The sequence below is a fragment of the Ochlerotatus camptorhynchus genome, unplaced genomic scaffold (genome assembly GCF_037179485.1).
Source record: "Ochlerotatus camptorhynchus isolate MF236.1 unplaced genomic scaffold, CSIRO-AGI_Acam_v1.1 ptg000312l, whole genome shotgun sequence".
In the NCBI taxonomy this organism is placed as follows: Eukaryota; Metazoa; Arthropoda; class Insecta; order Diptera; family Culicidae; genus Ochlerotatus; species Ochlerotatus camptorhynchus.
The window spans coordinates 126,066-140,329 of NW_027040800.1; the positions used below are offsets into that span (position 1 = coordinate 126,066).

Here is a 14,264-nt window from a genome sequence, read left to right on the forward strand (position 1 = left end):
TTCAATTTTTCTTTTTTCCTTGTCGGTGATTGCTTTTCCCCTCGACATTGTGATTATTAGCGCCACAAATAACTCCAAACTCACGAAAAGAGCAAGTGGTTCTAACTTAACTGGACACCGAAAAACATGTTTATGTCAGAATAAACACAGATCCTGGAGTGTACATCTGTCACTGCCAGTGATGGCATAATCCTCACTCAAATGATTTTGTTTCGCTCTCAAGGGCTTCCAATATCACGCATGATATTGGAATAAAATATCAAGCATGGTATTGTTTTTACAAGCTCCTTTGATATTGCGAGACTATTCAGAACATGTAAAATTGCAGCCACAAGTTGACTTACCACAAAAATGATTCCTTTGCACATTGTTTTCTTAGAAAGAGAAAGCATAGTTTGCTATCTTTCTTTACGCTTCACAGATGGCAGACACGAAGTTACTGCTGCCAGCAGTGATGGAAGTTTCGTTTCGTGTTTGGATGTACAGCAAAAATCTTGAAGCTCAAACTCAACACAGTTTGGTGAGAATTGTAGCCGGGGAGTTTTGTTAGCATGATATCATAGCAACCGTATCACAGCTTGTAATATCATCGGCTGTTGTTTGCGTGTTGAGTTTTTGGTCTACGATACTCAAATGAGATTATGCACATTGGTGAGATTAGATCTTTTGATATTTTCACAACACTGGTCACTGCTATTTCATTATGCGGCGTTCACTAATACAAACATAATATAATAGGGTATGCTCAAAATATATATTTATTTATCACCATATGGGTAAAATATCAGGTGGTCCTAAGCTAACTGGACAGAGTGTATTTGACAGTTTTTCTTGAATCGATGACCACCATATTGGATTTTAAAATGGCGTCAAAAATCGATTTACAGCCTCTCTACACGTCATCCCTATTCCGTTTCGTGTCCTCGCATTGCACAGCCACATCTTATATGGTCAAGCTTTCCAGAAATAACATATATAGGAAGTTTATGTGCACACTAGCGCCGCGTAGTGAAAGAGTTCTTAAATAATATGACCACCATCCGAAAGGACTTGGTCACCTGAACAACTTAGCTGAAGACAGCAACGTTCTATATGGCCAGGATTTTGAGATACAGCTTATACAAGAACGGAACGGATGATAACGACGGCGGTAACTTGTTGGATGATTTTCTTGACGGGCGTACCCCGTTTTACGGTACACTGGATGGTGGCACTTCGCTTCACAGTTGGAAATTTTCGATGAGCGGACGGAACGGAAAAATCTCAAGGCACCCGTGGACAATATCTGCGCACTATGGAATCACAGTACCATGTGCCTGAATCAAATAGGCCCTGTATTAATTAAACCTGGAACAGCAGGAACGTTTTTCAATCTCGGATTCTTATTCGGCAAGGATGGCGTCGGTTGCACTTGGAACGATGGCGGAAATTCAATCTCACTAATTTTGTATGATGGCGTCACTCGGAACGCGGACACAATGGCGAATTTGAAACCGAATCCTGGTCACGGCACCAAAATGTTCGTGATTTCGGTTCGGCGGGAAAATCAAATGTGCACTGTTACTATGCTGAGTGGGGATGTGAGTATCGGCTAACACTCCAGTTGATTCTTGCACCGAACTTTTAGGTTTGCGACTAACCGCCACTAGGAGTCACGTCTTCTTTTTAAAGGAAACACTTTGCAACCTTGGATTTGGATTTAGTAAGTTTTAACTTGAGATACACTTTAGGTCTGGTTTTTTTTTTTTGATAGCCCGATTTGGAACAATTTATTACTAATAATTCAATTAAGGCTCATATTATTTTAAAAAATTTCACTACACACTTATACACCGATTTGTGTGTCTTGGTAATTATGAATAATTGTGAAAAAATCTTTAATTTCCACGGGTTTAACTAATCCGAACAATGTTGATGGTCACACAATAATTTTCTAAAAGTACTCACCTCATCGTGTAGCACAAAAACCTTCGATTTTTGGAGGCATCCTTGCGGAAAACTGTATTTTTAAGACGTCACGTCGAAAGTTTCCCCGCGCACAAATTTTTCCTCCCATCACATACACAATCACATCCGACATAGCCAAGGATTTCGTTGATAGTTTAATATATAAAAATATAACTTAGGAAACATTCGGAGCACATGACATCCTCGTAAACTTTCCCAGCTTTCACCTTGTTACTCAAAAACCCGCGGAAACGTTCGTGAAATCGCCAAAACTACAAACTTGAAAACATTAAAACAGAAACGTCACATATTTGCAGCAATGTGCAGATAACAGGTCTGACGGTGTGGTGATAATTATCTCTTTTAGTCCAATGTTTTTAAATGAAGCACATATTTTGACGTCACATTCACTGCTGCATATGGACAGTGCAAGATAAAGGAAGTAAAAAAAAAAACGTGTTTCCAATCCTGCTCCGTTGGCGGGGCTTCCGTTGTGTGTGTTTTGGATTTTATATTTTGCTTCGTTGCAGTGTTGCTAACATGGTGACTAGAGTGATGCAAAATTTGAAATTTTCGCTCCACAATCCTTAAACGATTCCAAATCGGATCCTGACTAACCTCTCAAAATTTGAACCCATTTGGTGAGAAACTGAGATGGCAAAAACCATTTGAAGTTTGTATGGGAATTACTATGGTAAAACCAAGATTTTTGTTCATGTCTATCTAATAATTCACCATATCGGTCTGCTTCAAAAACTTTCAACTGTACTTGTAGAAAATGTTCCCAGCTACAACTTTGCTCAAGACCAGTTTTGGATTAAATGCAAGGATCGAAAGTTATCAATGGTTCAATGTGCTGATGTCTTATGATTATGCTCAATCAACTGTTCAGCAGGCAACATTGCTGGGGCATTGAATAGGACACAAAAATCATGGCTACTATGTCACACTGCAAAATACAGTGTTGCCTACAGAGCAGCTGCTTGATCATGTCATAAGTTGACCAATCTCTTAAATAATTAATAACTTTTTTCTGTCTCGTTTTACAAAGAAACGATCTGGAGCAAAGTTGTAGCTGAGAATTTTTTTTATAAGAATGGCTATCAAACTGTTTCGCAGCTTAATATGGAAAAAAGACTAGAAGGCAATGAACAAAAAGTTGAGATTTACCACAGTCATTTACATGTAAACTTCAAATGGCTTGTGCGAAGTCTGTTTCTAACCAAATGAGTTGTAACTTTGGGAGGCTAATCAGGACCCGATTTGAAACCATTTAAGCACTGTGGAGCGAAAAAGTCAAATTTTGCATCAGTCTAATGGTGACTCAGAAATCAAAATAAAATAAGGTTTTAAATTCAAATATCAAGGAAAATTAGCGTGAAATTGAAATAGCTTATTTTTTTATAAATTTTAGCAAATTGGAGCGTCGGAAATATAATTTCATCAAGAGCGGATTAGAGCATTAATGCAGTTTATATATCGAAATTGTCATTACTTTCGGGAGCACTGCTTGCTTTATATAGACAAAAAAAGGCTAAATTGTGAACGTGACTTTGTCATATTGTGTATACGATTTGTTGCTATTTGAGAAATATGCTGTTTGTAACCAAATCTAGAAAAGCAGCTTCGAAGCGCGAAACCCTGAAACGGAAAAGCGCGATTCCGGTGAACGCAACATCAGTGAAAAGTGGTCGTTTTAGTGATATTTCCGGTTCAGAAGCAGATAATGATTTCGAGTTCGAGAATCTTTTGGAAATGATATCGTTGCATTCATATGATAGTGACGGAGATAGTGAAAATGAATACGTACCCTTTAATTTCAATGTTAACGAAGAAAATGAAATTCAGTGCCTCAAAATTGATCAGAAAAGCAGCATGGCTGGAACCGGGAATGTATGGGATACGTTCAATGCATGTACCAAGAGTGGGCTGCAAAATTCTGCAATACACCTTGGAGATATTGACAGTATGAACGTGTGTCACGGTGCTCCTCTGACCGTTATTATAAAAAAAATTAGTTCGATCAAAAGTGAGTATACCAATCGATTCGTTTGATCATTCTGCATCTCTGAAACAAATTTAAAAAAAAATCGTAGGGCGCATTTTTGAGCTACGCCCTTTTAAAGGCGTAACTGCATAAAGTGAAATGTCATCACATATGCTTTTTTTTGCATGCAACATGACATGAAATGTCGATTGCAGAGTGTTTATATATCAATTACATGGTTATAATTTGTAACGGTTGCTAATTTTTGGAATTAAAAAGGATTTTGTACGTTAATTTAAGGCTTAAGTTTTATTTAAATTTACTATAAACTAATAAACCTAAATATAATTAATGAATCTCAAAGTGGTTTAACACAAATGACCACTATTGTAGTCAACGACAGCACGCAGGAGTTGAGATTTGTATATCTTTGATGTTTTCGTGGTCTTGTATCTTTCCCAAGTCAATAAAAAGTCGCTGTGAACTGATTCGGACGCCTGCTCGTTGTGCCAACCCAAACCTTGTCAAGTTGCGTTACAAAACTCTTTCACGTGAAACTTGGTTATATGGTATCTGGACGATTTTGGTAGATGCAACATTTCCCAGTATTCGACAAACTTATTAATATCTTCTTCAAATCCGGGTACAAGTTCGAATGAGGAGCATGTCTTGTACGCATTTTGAAAGTGTTTCAGGACCTATAAAAAGTAACAGTCATTAGTTATATACCTGCTGATCGAAAAACAACTGTACCTTACATCAACATAGTTTAGCAAATCTTCGTTTTCTCGGAGAACATCGACAGCATCAAGGAGACTGTGACATGCTCGTCCTGTAGAACTGTATGTTCGCTGTTGATGTCGTACATGAGCCTTTTCGATCCATAAATCTGCCCAGTCTGGACTTTGTTTCTCCACTGCTTGAAAAACCATGTTCACGATCCCAAGTGTCACGTGAAGTGGAGGCGAAGGGCATACCAGCAAAACATGAGTGCTGTCTTGGCTGAAAACCAGCATATTTTTTACGATTTTTGGAACATGGGTCTTTATTGGAATTTTCCTGAATGTCTCCAATCGTTCGGGGCACTCCACTTTGCAATGCAAGGTTTGATTTTTCTGTTACACAATATGGACAGGGGTGGGTAGATGAATTCGTCATTATTCCAATAATCACGTTAATGATCTTTAAATCATTCAGCTTTAAAAGACCATTCCAGATTAGAAAAATATATTCATATTTTTCGGCAAGATTTGGAGCCAATGCAAAAATATGTAGGCATTTCACGCCACTGTCCTTAAAATAATCTGCGAAATTATTTTGGGTTTTCGATACAACAGAGAGAGTGATCTTAAAAAATCCTCCTCCACCGTCGATACCAAGCTTTATGAAAAGTTCTTCCTCACTGGCGTGTCTACTTTTCTTGATTCGTTGAAGCAACTCAGGTATATTATTACAAAATATAACTGGAACATCAGCGTATTGACCAAGATGGACGTTTTCAGCTAGAAAAGAGCATTTTAATTTAGATTTCTTTAAAATATGTACCTTTTTGAGTTTTACCTTTGGCTACTTCTCCTAGCTCTACAATACTAAACAAATCTCCAAGCAGTTTGGAAAGCTTTCCTTTTAAGCCAGTTTCAAAGCTCACTCCACCTCGTTTTAAACCGAGGGGGACGACTCTATCTACGATGCAGGAAAGATTGTGTTTTGCTGTGGCTAGCTGCGTGCACGCTGAGTAGATAGAAAGAATTAATTAATTAATTTATCTTTATTAGGGAGGCTTTCAGCCTTGGGCTGGTTCGCCTCCAAACTAGATAGAAAGAAGATTGACGATGATTCTGAAGATTTCCTGCAAAAAGATGATGCGCGATGCAAGTAGATGCGAGAAATGAAAGAAGATTTTTCGAAGATTGATTCACTAGTTGGAGATTTGTTAAGCATCTAAACTTGAGATTTGGATGTGTCGCCCCCCTCGTTTTAAACCTTTCATGATGCCTGTAAATCAACTAACCAATAAGCAAATCAAAAGTTTCGGCAGATCCTAAATAAAATATTACCAAGAGTCTTTCGCATGCTCAAGTTATTCTCCGTCTTCACTTTGAACATACCTTCCGTCCGCATGCGTTTCCGTTCTTTCAAAGATACAGTAGAATTAGCTTTTAGAAATACGGATGGTTTTCTTCGACGATTTGATAAGCGAATGTTTTCAGAACCTGTATGAATCAAATAAAACGTTAAAGCTACAGCTGCTGTTTTACCAGAAGTTGAGACTTTTTCGGCTAGAAACTTTGACACAACTGCTTCTGATGCATTTGGTGGAGAATTATTTTCTTTCAGAATTCTCGCTAAATTTGCTGAACGCTCAGTGACAGTACAAACGTGATTCTTCCCTCGTCCGATTTCCGTTATACAAGTATTACACATGCGTATGACCTCGCGTATGACTTTAGTAGTGTTTAAATAGCTCGGTTTTGAATTACGTTGGTTTTCCTTTCTAGGAACTGTTCCCGGTAGATTTTTTCCATATTTTAGCTGGGCAGCCTCACAAACTTCACAAGTGCACTTTGAATTTGTTCTCGTACTCTTAGAATAGTTAAACTTGTATTTATGTAGGACCACTTTTCTGCTATTTCCATATACAGGGCTGCAATAAATCCGAAACTTGGCACATATTGAAGACGGATAATACCACTCGCAAACATCAATATCGCTTATGTTATGATCCCTAATCACTTGACGTATTGCACTGGAGATCGGTCTAACGTTTTTTTTTATTTGAAAGGCATAAAATGCACACTTTTTTTTGTTGATTGCGCTGCAACTCACAAAAGGCACGTTTGTCAATAACGTTTGTCAATGCCTAAAAACTTGTGTTCATTAAAAAAAACAGCGAGTGTTGCGATTTGTGCATGTAAAATAAGCATATGTAATGGAATTTCACTGTTTTTAGTGAGATTTATGCAGTTACGCCTTTAAAATGGCGTAACTCGAAAATGCGCCCGATTTTTTTTTTTAAATTTGTTTCATTGATGCAGAATGATCTAACGAATCGATTGGTATACTCACTTTTGATGGAACTAAATATATCCATCCGATATATCCGATATCGAAAAGGTTGTGTATCTGTTTGTCAATTCGAATGATTTTCAAGATTACTTTATAATGGAAGTGGTGAAAGACGATTCATATTTCTTAGAGAAAGGGTTGATTCATATTTTATGTCACGCTCTAAGGGGGGAGGGGGTCTAAGATTTGTGACAAGCAATGCATTAGGTATAGGAAAACCGTCACGATAGGGGGAGGGGGGTAAATTTTTCCTCGATTTAGCGTGACATAATTAATGCATGGTCCCAAAGTAGAGAAAAAAGTTGTTGAATTTTTTGAAAATTATTTGTCACGACAAATTGTTTTTTTTTTTCCTTTGGTTTGTTTTTTTCCGTGGATCTTGTTTTCCGTGCTGAGCACCAATGCTACCGTCGTGCCAGGAAGGCAGCTCCCACACCTGGACCCTACCTATCGACCCATCAAACTCATAAACCGGGGACCAACGGCTTTACTTCCCATCCGAAGGAAGGCGTGATCAGAGATGTTATGCCTCAGAACATCCCGGCGGCGCCGACTGGGATTGAAACCAGGCCTGCTGGGGTGAGAGGTAATCACGCTTACCACTACACCACCGGCGCCGTTATGACAAATTGTTGGTGTTCGACACCATCAATACGTCTGTCCTCGAATCTGTGACCGATGAACGCTCCACCACCAACTTAGCAACACAACGCAATGGACAATCACCGATCGATATCCCACACATCGACTGTACGGAACATACCACTGTTCGCGATGTCATCTCTCTACAGCATCCGCACCGAAGGGAAAAACAATACACCATAGGACGAGTCAGTGCACATCAATCCACCGTCGCAGCTGGGTGCGTAGCCCACAAATTCATCGCGCCGACAATCTATGTCGCCATCTTCGGCAAACGATGAAGATAATTAATTATTTGTTTAGTGTTTAGTTAAGTTACAAAAATAAAGTTTGATTAAATGAGTGTAGTGTAATTTAAGAAAAATAAACTGTGTTTTGTGCATGCAATATTGTTAGTTGTGAAACTTTAACCCAAAGAACGCTCGGTCGCTGGATATGTTTTCGGCAATGAGCCTAGCGAAACAATTATTCCTCTGAAAAAGGAACATGGTCCTTCGAGCCGGAGTGAGCGTCGAGAGGAATCCGCTCTGGCCAGAAAAGTCCCATCAGGTCGACAATCCTACCACACGACGTGCCTCGCATGAGCTGTATGGCGAATGCGCCATTTCGTTGCCGCTCTGTTGATTGGAAATAATACCAGGCATTTTCATGCCTCACATAGGTGAGTGCAATTCCATTCAATCTAACCCAGTGAGAGTTGTTCTACCGGAATCTTTTTTGCATGTGCACTTCATTACTGCTTGGATGCTGTGATCTTCGTATTGCTGAACTATAAACAACAATTGGTGGACTGACTATGGAAGCCTTTATTGTATGCTGGTGAGTCAATACTCCCTGAGTCGGTCGATGACCTCAAAACTGGTCGATGACCCAGACACGTAGCCATTGAAGCGGTACAATTGCTCTGTTGGATAGCGCCATTTGTCGTTAGAGAGATCCGTCTACTGTGATTGCACATCTCAACCATAGTGAGGAGACAAATTTGATTAATATCAAGGCACTAAATTGCCTACTCCCAGATCCTTCCATCACTCATCGATATGTCAGCGGCAGAGAGGAAATTGCGCGGTTTGAAGAATCGCAAACGCAGCATTCTCTCATCAATATCGGCGATTGGATCCTTCGTCACCAGTTATCAAGTCGACAGGGATAAGCACAAAGTACCCGTGCGCCTGGAGAATGTGATCGCTTTGTGGACAGAATTCAACGCTGTACGTCTTGGATGGATATTTAAAGGAGCGCACAGATGTAGAGCGGATATACTACAAGACGAAGGGTACGTTACTCCAACTAAATCAAAATTACTCGTTGCCCGTTACCCGGCCCCATGATATGAATCAAGTGTCCCATGTCAAGCTGCCAGATATTAAATTACCAGTTTTTGATGGGCATTTTAAGAGCTGGATAAATTTTCACGATTTATTTGAATCCCTCGTGCACACTTCGACTAACTTGTCGACGATTCAAAAATTTTATTATTTACGCTCCTCTTTGGCTGGCGAGGCATTAAAACTCATACAAACGATTCCAATTAGCAACGAACAGTATCCTGTTGCCTGGAATCTGCTCGTGAGCCATTATCAGAACACGCGGCGTTTGAAACGTACTTACGTCCAATCACTTTTCGATTTTCCTTGTATGAAGCTTGAGACAGCTATGGACTTGCACACGCTTATTGACAAGTTCCAAGCCAATGTCAAAATTCTCAAGCAGTTGGGGGAGCAAACTGAACACTGGGATGTGCTACTAATTCACTTGCTCAGTACTCGGTTGGATGCTGTTACGAGACGCGATTGGGAAGAGTATGCAGAGGCAAACGAGACGACCAAGTTTCAGCAGTTGATAGAGTTTCTTCAACGTCGAGTCAATGTGTTGGAAACGGTTAGCGGCAAGTCAGCGGAGATGGCAACACTAGCGAAGAAACATAATCCACCTCGTTCAGCAAATCACGGAGCTTCAAAGCAAGCATCGCGCCAGTGTCCAGCGTGTTCTAGCCAGCATTCTCTCTACCAGTGTGGAGAATTTTCAAAAATGTCGGTTGACGAGAAGGAGCGTGTAATCCGACGCAATCAGCTTTGCCGAAACTGCCTACGACGAGGCCACTTGGCAAAGGAGTGTTCATCTGAAAGCAGCTGTCGCAAGTGTAGAGGGCGGCACCATACGCAGTTGTGCTATGCTTCAAGATCAGAGGGCAGCAGTCGACCCGCATCCCTCATCCAGCCAAGTCAGCAAAGCAGCAACAACGAACAACTTTCTTCCACCCCAGCGGCACATACTGGCATCACGAGTAGCACTTCCCTGGACAGATCTAGAACGAAGGTGCTGCTAGCTACAGCCATCGTCATCATGGTGGACAACAACGGGATAGAGCATCCGGTACGAGCCTTACTGGATTCAGGCAGCGAATGTTGTTTCGCAACTGAGCGGCTACTCCAGCGAATGAAGGTTCGTCGGTGCAAGGTGAATCTGCCTATTGCAGGGATTGGTGAAGCTGCTACAGAAGTTCACTGCAAGTTCCAGTCCACCATAAAGTCCAGAATTTCCAACTATGTTGCCACAATCGAAGCCTTCGTCCTACCGAGGATCACCGTAGACCTTCCATCAATTTCCGTTGACGCCTCTAGATGGTCGCTTCCAACGGGAATTCAGTTAGCAGATCCATCTTTCTATCAATCCGGAGTTATTGATGTTGTGCTGGGAGCGGAGGTGTTTTTCGATCTCTTCAGCGTAGCAGGTCGCATTCCATTGGGCGAGTCTCTTCCGTGCCTCGTGAATTCAGTCTTTGGTTGGGTGATTAGCGGAAAAACTTCTCAAGAACATTCAAGATCACCCATTGTCTGCAACGTAGCTACTACTGCCGAAATACAACGCAACTTGGAGCGGTTTTGGGCCATCGAGGATGATTCGGGAGTTGTACACTCCCCGGCTGAAGCCTACTGCGAGAAATTCTTTTCTGACACGGTCTTTCGCTGCGAAGATGGACGGTATATGGTGCGCATACCGTTCAAAGAAGAGGTTTTGAAGAAGTTGGAGAACAATAAACGCACTGCACTTCACCGCTTCCGTTTGCTCGAGAATCGCCTGGGACGAGATCCAAAGCTAGCTATAGAATACAAGAAATTCATGGAAGAATACGAGAAGTTAGGACATATGAAGCGAATCGACGAGTCTGAGGCAGCATCTGGGCTTGCATACTTTCTACCTCACCATCCAGTCATTCGCGAAGACAGCAGCACCACCAAGGTCCGCGTCGTATTTGATGCCTCGTGCAAGAGTGTTAGTGGAGTTTCCTTAAACGATGCCATGCTGGTTGGTCCAATCGTTCAGGAGGACTTGAGAGCTATCACGATGCGATCTCGCATGCATCCAATAATGCTTATCGCCGACATCGCCAAAATGTATCGGCAAATTCTGCTGTTTCTTGAAGACTGTCGATTTCATTTGATTTTCTGGCGCCAATCACCAGAAGAACCGATCCAAATCTATAAATTGAAGACTGTGACCTACGGCACTGCTTCAGCACCGTATTTAGCCACTAGAGTGTTGAAGCAGATCGCACAGGATGAAAGCTCAAATTTCCCGCTCGCAGCAAGCGCAGCCAGCGAAGATTTTTACGTAGATGACTTCTTTTCCGGAGCAAGTACTGTCGCCGAAGCCATTGAACTGCGAAAGCAGATGGACGCCATGTTGAATTCAGCTGGGATGCAACTTCGGAAATGGGCGAGTAACTGTCCGGAAGTGCTTGATGGAATTCCTCCAGAGAATCGAGCGTTAAAACCTCTGGTGAACTTCGATAAAAATCAGTCAATAAAAACTCTTGGTCTGCATTGGGAGCCGTGCTCCGACCAGTTAAAATACATTGTTCCCGAAGCTGCCGTCGACGCTGATACAATAATTACGAAGCGCAGTTCTCTTTCCTGCATAGCCAAGTTGTTTGACCCACTCGGTTTGGTAGGACCTGTTGTAGTCGTTGCCAAAGTTTTTATGCAATCGTTATGGGGTCTTAAGGAGGACAACGACAAGCCGTACGACTGGGACAAGGAATTGCCAGAAGATATGAAACGCCGTTGGATCGAATACTGCTCCGAACTGCCTCGTTTGAATGACTTGCGTATCAATCGATTCATTTTGCTCCCTGATTCTATCTCTGCCGAACTCCATTTCTTCTCGGACGCCTCTCTAGCTGCGTATGGAACATGTGCGTACATCAGATCAACGAACGCTTTGGGGGAAGTAAAGGTTGCTCTGCTCACGTCTCGATCGAAGGTGGCACCACTCAAGCAACAAAGCATTCCACGTTTGGAGCTGTGTGGTGCATTGTTAGCTGCTGAACTCTATCGTAAGGTATCCGCTGCACTGCGAATCACATCCAAAGCGTACTTCTGGGTTGATTCAACAACTGTTCTATGTTGGCTCAACGCAACACCGTCAACAACCTGGTCCACTTTCGTTGGCAATCGCGTTTCAAAAATCCAGCAAATGACAGAAAACTGTGAATGGAACCATGTCGCTGGTTGTGAGAATCCTGCTGACATCATTTCCAGAGGAATAGCAGCAGGAGATTTGCTCCAGTGTAAACAGTGGTGGGAAGGTCCTCCATGGCTTCAAAACGACAAAGAATCGTGGAAGGTTCAAGTTAATGAAGCCATAGATTCAGAAGCCGAAAGGGAAGCAAGGAAAACATCACTCGCTACCGCATCTCCTTCGATTACTTTCGTCGAAGAGTACGTCGGTCGGTTCTCCAACTATCAGCACATGCTACGGATTACTGCCTACTGGAGGCGGTACTTCAGAAATCTACACCTGGCAAAATTTGAACGAGTCGTCTCATCACCGCTTTCTACTTCGGAGATTCGTAGCGCCGAATTAGCTCTTGTGCGACTGGTGCAGAAGGACGCTTTTCCGGCAGAATTGAAAGCTGTGAAAGCAAATCAAACAGTTCCAACTCATTCTCGGCTCCGTTGGTTCCATCCGATGATCGATTCCGACGACATTTTACGAATAGGTGGACGAATAGATCGTTCTTCCCAACCTTTCGATTCGCGACATCAAATTCTGCTCCCAGGATCACATCCGTTTACAACGCTTCTTGTTCGATGTCTGCACGAACGTCTTCTTCACGCAGCAGTGCAGCTTCTTACCAACACCATCCGACTACGATTCTGGATCTTAGGAGGCAGAAATACTACCCGTTGCATTGTTCATAACTGCGTTACGTGCGTACGAGCAAAGCCCAAAGCCATCGAGCAGTTCATGGCCGAACTTCCCTCGCAGCGTGTCACTGCTTCACGGCCATTCTCCGTCGTTTATATCGACTTTTGGGGGCCGATCTATCTCAAACCTCGTCACCGTAGAGACGCACCAACAAAAGCCTACGTTTCAGTGTTCGTGTGCTTCAGCACAAAGGCCGTTCACGTAGAACTTGTTGGTGATCTGAGTACGGTGAAATTTCTCCAAGCTTTCCGTCGTTTCGTTTCTCGTCGCGGTCTGTGCGCAGATGTATACACTGACAACGGCAAGAATTTCGTCGGTGCTGCTAACGAGCTTCGAAGACTGTTGCGTTCCGAAGACTTTCGCCACTCCATCGCCAGTGAATGTTCGACTTCAGGAATCCGCTGGCATTTCAATCCTCCTCGTGGATCCCATTTTGGAGGTCTATGGGAAGCAGCGATCAAGTCAGCGCAAAAACACTTTGTCCGTGTGCTTGGTGACCGAAAACTAGCCTTTGACGATATGGAGACACTTCTCGTACAAATCGAAGGCTGCCTCAACTCTCGCCCGTTGACCAAACTCTCCGACGACCCATCGGATTTGCAGGCTCTAACGCCGGGTCATTTCATCGTCGGATCCTCGCTACAGTCTGTTCCAGACATCGACTACGAGTCTATTCCGATGAATCGCCTTCACCAATGGCAGCAGATCCAGAAAATGCTTCAGGATGTCTGGAAACGCTGGCACGTAGAATATCTGCAAGCACTGCAACCTCGCAGCAAATGGATAAAACCACCAATAGAGCTACAGAAGAATCAAGTCGTCGTCATCGTGGACGAGAATCAACCACCAATGCGTTGGCCTATCGCTCGAATCCACGAGCTCCACCCAGGTCAAGATGGCGTCGTCACACTGCAGACTGGCTCCAGTTTGCTTACACGCCCAACTTCAAAGATCTGTGTTCTACCCATACCACCACCCAACGACGACCAAACGACCACATCAGAAGAGCCGCCCGCGCGGTCTAGCTAGAGGTTTCCTTTTTGGATCAACCTGGCAACGTCGGTTTCAGCAAGCTGATCAACCTTACACCGATACTCAATAGCCGCATTCAAATCAATACAAGGCTCTCATACCGGAGGGTCCAGGTGAGGATCTGTCCATATCTTTTACTTCAGTAGAAAAGGCCTACCGGATCTCTTATTTCTTTGCATGTCTACGATTATCTGATAATCAACGTCCCGTCGAAGTTCAGAAATAGTTATTTCTGCAGAGGGCAGGATGTTCGACACCATCAATACGTCTGTCCTCGAATCTGTGACCGATGAACGCTCCACCACCAACTTAGCAACACAACGCAATGGACAATCACCGATCGATATCCCACACATCGACTGTACGGAACATACCA

At 42.6% G+C, this 14,264-nt stretch overlaps 1 protein-coding gene and 1 pseudogene across 1 annotated transcript; one reads left to right on the plus strand and one right to left on the minus strand.

Annotated features, from left to right (window-relative positions):
* Window positions 1–4,302: 4,302 nt before the first annotated feature.
* Window positions 4,303–9,220, minus strand: LOC135707447 (uncharacterized; annotated as a pseudogene).
* A 78-nt stretch (window positions 9,221–9,298) lies between these two features.
* LOC135707448 (uncharacterized) lies at window positions 9,299–13,885 on the plus strand. Its single transcript, XM_065229268.1, has one exon. It carries the CDS (start codon window positions 9,299–9,301, stop codon window positions 13,883–13,885), a length of 4,587 nt encoding a protein of 1,528 aa, XP_065085340.1.
* Window positions 13,886–14,264: the final 379 nt, after the last annotated feature.